The following is an 11,076-nucleotide window of genomic DNA, read 5'->3' on the forward strand; positions in this document are numbered from 1 at the left end:
AGGACTTTATTTTAAGATCTGAGTTGGATTTTCCAGTTTGAAAAAAAAAAGAAAGCTCAACTAGGAAGTATGTTTTGGAAAATAATTATCTCATGTTTCAGGGGAAAGAAATTGCATTAGCCCTGATGGATTAGTAAAATCTAGTCTTTAGAGTATAAATTACCTCATTTAACAACCAGCCTCAATGTCCACTAGACCTAGAACCTGGAGGCCTGGTGCAGATTCTGACTCTGACATTTAGCAGCGAGAGCTCAGGGCCTGGCACAAAATAGACACTCAATTGGTATCTGTGGAGAGAATGAACTCTGTCTATGCAAGCCTCGTCTGTCAAATGAGGATTGTGCCTCTCTTATGTAGAAACACAGTAACTGCAGGGTTACTGTGGTGGTTAAATGAAATGCTAATCGTGAAAAAGACTTTGTAATCTGAAAAGGTGCTTTATCTGAGTGGGTGGCTGACTTGGAAGGTGTGGAGACAACACTTGAAGCTTTCACGGGATGAGAATTTGACATTCCCACTGCCGCCCCAAACCCAGGATGTGGGAAGCCCCAGAGGGCATGGGGCAGAGGGCATGGGGCTGCAGAGTCTCAGGATCTTGAGCTCTGGATGTTATTAATGGCCCCCCACTAAAGCACAGGCTTCAGTGGCTGAGTCACGGCTGGGATGGGAGTGGAGGGGAGACCTTTAGTGCTCATGGTACTTCCCAAATTCAGGCCTTTGCTACTGCTCAGTTCTGCAGCCTCCTCTTAATTGGCTTCCTGCCTCCAGATGGGTTTTCTCCCATTCATTCTCACTCTGTGGTGATCTTCCTAACACACAGATCGGAGCCGCCCCTTTCCCACTCAGAGCCCTGCACTGGCTCTGCACTGGGCCTGGGAAGGCCTGAGCTTTGTGACATAGCACACAGGCTTTTAGGGCAGCTTTGGTGTCCCCTGCAACCTATATGCCCCTAATCACCCCCCACACCCCAGGGCTGGGGTAAGTGCCCTTACTGGACTCCCATAGTTCTCACCCCTCTTTGGCTCTCCTGTGTGCCAGCAGGGATCACACTGCATTGTCACTGTCTGTTCACAGGCTGTCCCCTCACTGGATGGCAAGCCCCTCCAGGGAGGGCCCCTGCTGTCTGTCCCATCCTCCCAGTGCCAGGGGGGCATAGGCCTGGCTCCTCAGAGGTACTGGTAAATCTCTGTTGAGTGAAGGCTGTCAATGGAGTGTTAACATCTCAGGAGGACACTTTAGCCTTTAAAATCCTCTCCCTTGTTAATTCCAGGGAAGCCTAGTGGCCAAAATGCTTCTGTGACATTTGGTCAAGAATGACAGAGTCACCGAGCTTAATGAAAGGAGGGGAGGCCAGGCAAGGATCCTGCCCCTGTAAGCTCTGAGCTTACACTCATACCACATACTATCTGTGTCCTCATGAAACCACCATAAAACCTCTCTTCAGCTACTGTGTGTGTGCCCGATGATCAGATTTGCATTTTAGAAAGATTGTTCTGGCTGCAGAGAGGCCAGTGGACTGGGGGTGGGGGCACAGTGCACGTGTGGGGACAGTGGATACCATTAGCACCATATTCTCCTCTCAGCCTTTCTGGCTCTCTGTGTCCAGGCACACAGTAGGTCTGTACTTCTGCACCTCTTCTGAAATAAAGCCAGGTGGCTCACCCTGTCTAGTGAACTGTGCTCAGAGTGGGTCCCTTCTGGGAAAAGCCAATGAGACATCTGTCACACTCCTTCCCCTCAGTGGAGGGGACCATGGAGGCTGGTGTCAGGACCAAGCCTCTACCAGCCCAGGTCCCTGAGTGATCATCATGAGCAGTGGCCTCCTGCCAGCTGCATGGGACGTAAAGCACAAGCAAGAGATGAGTCTTAGTTGTGCTGATGGAGATCTGGGGGTTGGTTGTTATTGCAGCACAACCCAACCTACCCTGACCAACACACCAGTTAGGAGGCCACTGCGTAAGATGAGTCCAGGTGAGAGGTGATGCCAACCTGGACCACAGTGGTGGAGGAAGAGAGGGACAGAGGGCACAGCTCTGAGAGATATACCCAGGAGGAAAAACTAACAGGGCTTGGTGATGATTTGTCCACATGGATGAAGAAAGCTCCTGCAGCAATCATCTGTCCTTTGGTAAGGGCTTGCTTGCTCGGACCTTTTCAGGAACTCACATGTTCTTTGAGCTAAGATTTCCATCCTATTTTCATATGCAGGGTCAGGGCTCAGTGTTGGCTTGCTTCCAGCCTGCGAGAGACCCCAGGGACCTGGGTCACTGCTATAGTGAGGAACAGTCTTGTCATAAAGGTGGAAACCAAAGCCCCAGCTGCTGCAATTTACTGATAACACCTATTGCGCTGTGCTAGGGCTTTCCAAACAGCATGTAGTTTAACACAGAGATGGGGAAACTGGGACTCAGAGAACTTAAAAGCCTTCCCAAGCTAGGAGGTGGCAGAGCCGAGACTTAGAGCCAGGATCTAACGCCGGGTCACCATGGCTGTGAGTTCTCAATGCTGCCTCACTATCAGGGACCAAATAACTCCTCAGTGAAGGAGGCTGGAGGCTGGAAATGAAGGCTGCATGTGTGAGGGGCTGTACTCTCCTCTCTGAGTCGGGGACAGAGAGTGGGGGTGTCCACACCTCCCAGCTGCTCCCTGCACGACAGTCGCCCTCACGGAAGTGTTTGGGCGTTGGCAGTGTTCTGGACCTCTCTCAAGTCCACGCGTCACTAGTGCTCCTGCATAAACATCAGGGGGCTGAGTTCTGTTCTTGGCTGCACGCACACGGGCACCGGCTCCACGCTCCCACAGATTCCAGGGAAACCGGATTGTGGGGTGTGGATGCCTGCCTTGGTGCGCTTCCCATCAATGCTCAGGGGATTCAGAGTTGCGAGGTTCCCACCCAAGCAGAAACAAAAGCCGCCTTCACAAAAATTACTGGCGCGACTGTGACATATTTTCACCTGCTATTAATTCTCTTTCTTTCTCCATGTATTTTGGCAATAGACAGCAAGGAATAACAGTCCCCAGCCAGTCTTTATGATGTGTTTGTGGATGAAGAGCTCAGATTTTAGAATCAGGAAGACCTCCTGGGTTCATGGGCCAGCTTCTGCATGTACTTGCTCTGTAACTTTGAACAACTTAACATCTCTGAGCCTCAGTTTTGTTATCTAGAAAATGGGCAATTAGTGATAACCTCACAGGGCTGTTGGAATAATTAAGGGAAGAGCTGTAGGTAAAACATGTACTCTGGTGCCTGGCACACAGCAGGTACTCAATAAATGGTATTTATTGTCATTCAACGTTTTTGATCTGGCGTTTTGAAACATCCTGCTACAAAATTATATACATTTAAATCTGCATTCATAGCATGGCAGAGTTGAAGGGCATTTAGTAATAACTCATGGTGAAGGTCAAGCTTTTTAAAGCACTAGGAAAGATAAAATCTCATGTGGAAACCTAACATATAAAACAGTTAAAAACGGGACTGCTCTGATTGATGTGGGAGTGTGGCCCCCAGGGCTCCTCAGAATGAGGCAGAAAATCATCGATGTAGGGAAGTTGAGGATTTGTCTATAGTGACCCAGTGGGAGAGAAGGTTCAAATCCTACTTCTCCTGTGCAGGTTTGGCAAATGCTGTGAAGGAGGAGTGACGGCACCTGCCTGGCAGTGTTGAAAACTGAAATCCTAGTGTGGACGAGCCGCCAAATTCAACTTCCCAGTGCTGGCTCGTTGCTCTTGAAGAAGTGCAAGCAAAGGCTGACCAGCCAGGCCAGGCTGTGAAAGCGTTGAGTGCAGGCAGACCCCAAAGTGACCTCATGAGGCTCTGCCCAGCTGGCACTATTCTCAGCCAGCCTGCACGTCCCCTGCGGTGCACCTGGCAGCCACATCACTTCATTCCCTGGGCTCTGGACAACAGGGCCGCCACCTGCTGAGCTTCTGCCATGCCGTTTTGTTCGGTCCACCCCCCTCAGCACACACCACCCACTGTCCTCCTCGTGGGGCTCCGCTGGTTTCTGTAATAAGTGTCCTTACCATACTAGAGGGTGGGTCACTAAAGCCCTTTTCTGCCCTTGGGCTTCTCAAATGTGACCTCCCTGAGATTAAATGTGATGAGATCACTGCCACTCATCCTCTTCCACTGCCCATAAACCTGCTTGTCTTCAGCTCTCCCCTCTCTACTGGTGACATGCATCTGCCTGGTGGCCTCAGGCAGAACCATGGACTTCAGGTTTGATCCTGTCTTCTTTTCTGTTACAACCAATGGGATGGCAGGTCTTGTCAATTTTCCACCTGAGTGTCTCTTGGTAAAGTTTTTTTTAATCGTAAAGACCCCGTTCCTTCATCCTCTCAGGGCTTCCACCTCTCTCACCTGGACTCTGGGTTCCAGCAGCCCCTGATTAGTCTCCTGCCTCTGCCTGCCTCCTGCTCTCCTGGTGCTTACGTTCCAGTGGGGAGAAGGATGGTTTGCAACTGGCCAAGTACATGAGGTAATCACAGACTGTGATCAGCTGTATGAATGAAGAGTCCAGTGCTGTAAATGCACGTGATGATGGAGGTGACATTTAGGCTAAGACCTGCAGGAGAAGAAGGAGCTGTTCATTCTAAGGGCATGGTTGGTGGGAGATCATTTCAGGTGGAGGGAATGGCTTCTGCCACAGCCTTGAGATAGGAAAGGGGAGGCACATGCAGCTCTGAAAAGTGGTGGCCTAAGCAGGATGAGGAAGGAGGAGAGTGGGATGGGTGGCTCTGGGTTAGAGGGGCCAGCAAAGGGTGGATCTCACTGGGTACTCCAGGTCATGGTTGGGAGTTTGAATATCTTTCTAAAGGCAATGGGAGCCACTGATGCTTTCACAGCGTCCCAGGTTTCTGTGTCTAAGGGCTGCTGCTTTTAGAGAAACCTTATTTTTCTACATTCAGCTTTTCATTTTTCTGATTGGCTGAGAGGTTGAATGTGCTATAACTCCAAGGAGTATGTGCTTTATGGTGACAACAGAATAGCTACAATAAGTCTCAGGCAGGGTTCCATGAGCTCCTGAACCAAGGCAAGGCAGGGAGAAAGAGTCCCAGGCTCTTCAGGAGGGAAGAATTGCCAGCACTTGGTGATTACTGTGGGAGTGAGTTTTGAGGAGGGAGGCAAGCTCCCTACTCAACTGTGAGTGTTTTGAAGACAAAGATTAAGTTTTCTTCTTCTCTGTGTCTGCAGGACCTACCACAGGCCTGACACCAGGGGCCAAAATGTTTGCTGCATGAATAAACAATGTGGAATTTTAGTTCAGGCTTGTGGATGTACGATTTGTTTCTGATCCTCACCACACTGTCACCAAGCATAGGCGCAAGGAGCCGATATTCTCTTGTCCCACTCCAGGCATAATTACTGTGCCCCTTCAACTTCATTCCAACTCTAGGAACATTTGGGGGATGGGGTGGGTGATGAGTAGCCCACACAGTTGATCCTGGGGCCCCACACCTGCTAGGGTTGGGCATGGTCTGGAACGGGTTGGGTAGTCTTGCTGGTTTCCTATAGGTGCAAGCGTCTTACATTCTGCGTTGTTGGCACCATATGTATACCAGCGTCCCAGGGTTCTGTGTCTAAGGGCTGCTGCTTTTAGAGCAACCTTATTTTTCTACATTCAGCTTTTCATTTTTCTGATTGGCTGAGAGGTTGAATGTGTTATAACTCCAAGGAGGGTGTGCTTTGTGGTGACAACAGAATAGCTACAGAGTGAGAAAGCCAGAGAACGCATCTCATTTCTGCCATTGCCTTGCTGGGCAGCCACAGATGAAATTGTTTCCTCATCTGTAAAATGAGTGTACTCATTAACCTCAGGGCTGTTGTTGATCTGAATCTGCCAGGCCAACCAGTAACGTGTCCTCTGCATGAGGACTCAGAAGTGGGGCTTTGTCTTGTCTCTAGAGAAGGGAACTAAGTGGGTAGACAACAGGTTCTAAGAGCCCCCCCAGCTTCTGGGACCTCCAACAACATCAGGTTCTGAGGTTCTGGCTGCCAGGATTTGTCTGAGTCTCTTCTGTCCTAAGAGAATCAGGAAGAGCCTGGTGCCCACATTTTGACCCTTCCTGGTTGGGAAGAGTGAAAGGAGTGCTGGAGTTGGTTTGGCTGGGCACCCTACTGAGAAGCTGGGGCTGGACATTTTATTTCAAGGAGCTTGGAATGAGAGTGGGAAAAGTCGGGGTTGGGGGACTCCATGCCAAAGAAGGGTATGGAACACCAAGGGCCAACCTCTAGGGAAGCTGAACCCAAGCTCTAAGTCAACAGCACTTGGGCTTTCAGTGTGTGGGCTACAGGGCTGGGAGCAGAAGAGGTCAGGACTGAGCAAAGGGCCCAGGCCAGGGAGGTGGCTTGCAGCTGCCAGATGGAATAGGGGGCATGGCTGTGCCAGTCTGACTTCATGAGGCCTTAGGATCCCAGGCTAGAGCTCCCTGGACACTGGGGCTGCAGCAGAGGCAGTCAGACTGGTCTGGATACAGCCAGACGAGACTGCACAATGTTAGGATGGGCTTGGGGTTCGGTGCCAGAGCACCTTGCATATCCCGCTATTAGAGCATCTTCACAGGGTGAGGAGCTCACCCTTATCTATGTCTGTCTTCCTCAGGGGCTCACAGCCTGTGACAGGCAGCTTCTAGGTTGAGGACATAAAATATGGAATTAACATATGATAGGCTAACAAGTCCAGCTCAGTGTGCATTTCCTGTGCATCTACTATGTGCACGGTCCCTGATTCTGCCCCAGCCACTTAAGGGTTCCCAGCCAAGAGTTGGTTTCTATTCCTTCAAAAACCACCCATGGCCCTTCAGGGAGGAAGCTGTCTGCTTGGACATTGGTAAAATGGCTTCCTGCTGAAACCAATTCTTCATCAGACACCAGCTAGTCTAGTTAAACAGATGGCTTCGTAGACGCCTCTCAACTCAGGCACTCTGTACATGCCCAGCAGATTGAGCCAAAGCTTCTCCTAGGCTCAAGCCTGGTCACAGAATGGCCTGGAGTTAGGCCTATCATGCTAGGCTCTGTGGCTTATGCCATGGGGCACCCAAGTCAAAGAGAAACATGGAGCAGCTGCTGGCACCATCAATTTTACTCAAAGATTGAGAAAAGAAACAGTGATGAATTTTTGTACACATGTGTAGCCGGAAGGAGCAGGATCTAGTTTTCCACGGGAGTCAAAGTTGGTCTAGAGGCAAATGGAACCTATATAAACATATGTGATTTAAGTATGAGTCTTTAACAGAAATTTGCGCCAGACCATCATCTGCTACTTTTAACCCTGTTCTGTTCTCTTGTGCCAGGAGGGCTGCTCTCGTGAACACACCTGAGGATCTCTGACTAGTAGTGTTCTGGGGAAACAGCTGTGAACATGAGTGCATCTCATCAATTAGTTTTGCACTGATGTTCCTCCCATGATCTACTGCTAGGATGATTCAATACCTGGGCCAAGAGTTGGATGATTTGAAATCAATGTAGGGTCTCATTTTCAGGAATTCTTAGGCATTGGATGAATTCTAGGTCTGATTCTGCCACTGATTTACCCCGTTGTTGGGTAACTCCCTTTCTTTGCCTCTCAGTTTCTTGGTCTGTAAAATGGGAAGGCTGTATCTCTGAGGTTCTGTTCGACTTTAACATCTGGTGACCTAAATAGCTCTGTCCAGGTGGGTATAATTCAGATTCAACTATGATTCGTCTAGATCTAACTAAAATGTATTGGGCGCTTACTTTCATATACATTATTTAATGTAGGGCTCTCAAAACCCCAGAAAGGTAGGTGTTATTATCTTCATTTTGTAGATTACAAAATGGAAACTCAGAGAAGTTCAGCAAGTTAACTGAAGTCACACAGCCAGGAAGTCATACAGCTGAGATTCAGTCTCAGGCCTGTTTGCCTTCACGTCCAGGGGGCTGAGAACAGATAATATGAGCCCATGCCAACTTGGCTTCCCCCACCCCTCACTTCCTGCCTACCCAGGAGCTCAGCTCTGTGATCTAGTGTAGTGGGTTGAGGGATGGAGGGGGGATCTGGCTGGGGCTGGGGCTTGGGCTGCAGGCCCCGGGTAGGTATGGGTATATGGGTAGACACTGGCTGGAGAGGGGCAAGTTCTGAAGGGCTGAGAGCAAATTCTCTAGTCTGGCCTGGGACTGGCTCTTCCACATGAGTTCCCCAGGCTCCGTTTGAGCTGAAGCTTAAGGAGCTGCCTGCCCTTTGCTCTTCTTTCCATCTGGGAGCCCCTGCTCACCACATGGCTTGTCATCCCCAGGGACCCACCCTCAAAAATTCCTGTCCACACTTCCCAGTCCTCAGAAACCATCTCCTAACACCCATTGGCTGAGGGTAGGGAAGGAAGAGATGTGCTAGAGAGACTGAGCTCGGATCTCTGTCCTGACAATTGGGAGGAAGACTTCAAGCGATGCTTTTATTTCAACCAATTCAATCACCACCAGTCTGTGTCTTCATGCAGCAGTGGCTTTTGAGATCTCGGTTGTCTTTTCACAACATTGGGACGGCCTCAACTACTTGCATGACGCTGGGCAAGTGAATTTCTCTCTCTGGGCCTCAGTGTCCGCATCTAGGCAATCACCAGCCGTTGGGCCCTATGGATGGAAGGTTCCTGCCTGCAGTGGCATTTTAGGATCCACTATCATCTGCTTTATCTTCCTAGAGGCAAGGGGCTGGACCAGATGCTTTTGGAAAGCGCACCAAGCTTAAAGGTGGCCCTCTCTGCAGGTGCCCCTCCTCCCTTCACGCCAGAGGCTCACCCCCACCCCGCCCGGGCTCCCTGTTAGAGCCAGGCCTGGCTCTTTAGCCTTGCAGCTCAGGAAACCAGAGCGCAGCGCTATAGCCGCGACTGCGGCGGCGGCGGCGGCGGCGGCGCAGGGGGCGGGGGAGGAGAGAAGCGCCCACTTCGTCCCGCTGCCTCCGCAGCAGCCCTGGCCCTAGCCCCGGCGCATCAGAGCGGTCCTTGGGAATCTTTGGGCTTGTTGCTCCGGTGGCCGCCAGCTGGGAGCCCACCACCGCTCGATGGTACCGAACCGACCCGTGTAGCCCCGTAACCCCAGCCCAACTCCGAGGAGCTAGCGCAGACTGCTCTCCGCCCTCAGCTGCGGCGAGGCAAGGGTTGGCAGCGCTCGGACGCCTCCGTCTTGCCCTTCCCATGCCTAAGCGCGGGGAATTACACGTTCCCGGTGTAGAACAGACGATCGGGGCTATTAGGGCTGGGCGGTGGGAGTGGGGGTTGGGAGCACCATTTTTGGCTGGACGTGTGTCCAGACTCATCGTCTCTGGTCCTTAGGACCCCATCTTCCTCTGCATCTCCAGGTGTCGGCCCCTCTGTACCCGCCTCCCACGGGGCTCGTCCGGCGAAGGGCAGCCGCAGCCCACATCTACTCCCCGCCCTCAATCCCTGCCCCCTCTGCCCGCCGCAGTCAATCGCCCGGCTGGGAGCAAGCCTCCCCTCTCGCTGAGGGTGCAGAGAGCGCCTAGGGCGCCAAGAGTACAGGGGCCAAAGTTCAAGCGCCATCAGCCAGCTGAAGGCCCTGAGCCCCCAGGGCCGCGGCCGGGACGCAGGGAGGTCAGGACGCGACGCTCGCCTCACCTGTTTCTCCAGCGGCTCCTTGGCCGACAGCGCCGGCTTGGGGGAGGGCGCGCGGTCGCAGACGCAGCCCTCCAGCAGGTAAAGCCCCGAGGGCCGCGAGCTCGAGTCGCTCTCGAAGTAGAAGAGCAGGTTCTGCAGCAGCGCGAACCACTTGGTTTGCCATTTTGTGTTGTCCGAACTCCGCTTGCTCAGGTAGCCTTTGCGCGTGCCGTCCTTGCGCGCCAGCAGTCCCAGGGACGCGACGTGGCCATCATTCAGCCGGATCCCCTTCTGCATGGTGCTCAGAGGCCAGCGAGACCCCACGCGCTTACATCTTCTCCGCGCAGCAGCTCCCCGTCCGTGCGCGCTGCGCGCTGCCTCTCTCTGGCGCTCGCTCGCTCGCTCCCTCTAGCTCTCCCCTCCCCCCAAATATCTACACTCCAGGATCTGGCGCCGAGCCGCGGCTTCTTGAATCCAGATATACCATTCCCCGCTGGAACCTCTTCTCCGCTCCGCAGAGCCCCAGTACCCGGAAGATGCCGCCCGACCCTCCTCCGGCGCCGGGCAAACTGAGGGACTGGCGATCTGCGCGCTGGCGAGGGGCAGGCGGAGTCATGTGACGCCGATCCCTCGAAGAGCCCGTTTCAGCAGCGCGGACAGGGACACACGCACGCAGCCCCGCCGAGGCGCACAGCCGCGCGCAGGCTGCAACTTGGCGCCTCCTCCCCCTCCCCAGACACACACACGCACACGCACACGCACACGCACACATTCAAACCCTGCCCTCCCTCCCCTCATCTCCCCTTCTCTCCCTCGGATGTTAAAAAGCAAATCAGATCAATTTTCGTTTAACCCAATGAAACCCCGGAGGCTCGCCATCCCAGGAGTTTGCGTCTTTGCGCCCCACCGCGGCGCACTGTAGACCTGGGGTTAAGTGCCAGTTGTCATTTTCTCTTCCAAAGGCTCCCCCACCCCCTACTTTATTTCTAATATGAGGTGGAAGGAGGAAGGTGGGTGGCGAAATAGAGCTGCAAAAGCGTCCAGTCCTAGTCTTTGCATAGTCAGCCGGGTCACATTGAATTCCAGCATCCGGCTGCACTCCCGGCGGCTTCCCCAGCTACCTGAGGACAGTACAGGGGGTGAGATGGGGTGGTGGTTGGTGAACGTTGGTTACTTTATTTTATATTATTTTATTTTGAGAGTTGCCATAATTACCGGCGCCACCCCCCCTGCACCCTGAGGTCTGGTTGGCGAGCCGCTGCTGGGAGTTTTCTGCAAATACCCCCCAAAGCCTGAAGGCGGGCTTCAAACGCAGGCGCCGGGGACCATGGGAGCCTTCAAATAGCTGCGCTGGCGCAATGATACCTTAATGATAGATTTTCCGTTCTTATTTTTAGCTCTCATTCGCCTACACAGTTACACGGCATTTATCCGAGAACGTCACAGCGCCCGCATGCTGCACCGGGAGGGCGCGCGGGCCGCCGGGCGAGCCGGGAGCTGGGG

At 52.8% G+C, this 11,076-nt stretch overlaps 1 protein-coding gene across 5 annotated transcripts in view; it reads right to left on the reverse strand.

Moving 5' to 3' along the window:
• The window catches only part of RASGRF1 (Ras protein specific guanine nucleotide releasing factor 1), a 130,365-nt gene extending 120,083 nt beyond the window's left edge, over positions 1-10,282 (reverse strand). For all 5 annotated transcript variants that reach the window (XM_001153395.6, XM_009429655.4, XM_009429654.4 and 2 more), the window contains exon 1: positions 9,595-10,282. In XM_001153395.6, coding sequence (XP_001153395.2) covers positions 9,595-9,870 — 276 coding nt within the window. In that variant the 5' untranslated portion in view covers positions 9,871-10,282. The remainder of the gene's footprint in view (positions 1-9,594) is intronic.
• Positions 10,283-11,076: the final 794 nt, after the last annotated feature.

Source organism: Pan troglodytes, chromosome 16 (assembly GCF_028858775.2).
Source record: "Pan troglodytes isolate AG18354 chromosome 16, NHGRI_mPanTro3-v2.0_pri, whole genome shotgun sequence".
Classification (NCBI taxonomy): domain Eukaryota; kingdom Metazoa; phylum Chordata; class Mammalia; order Primates; family Hominidae; genus Pan; species Pan troglodytes.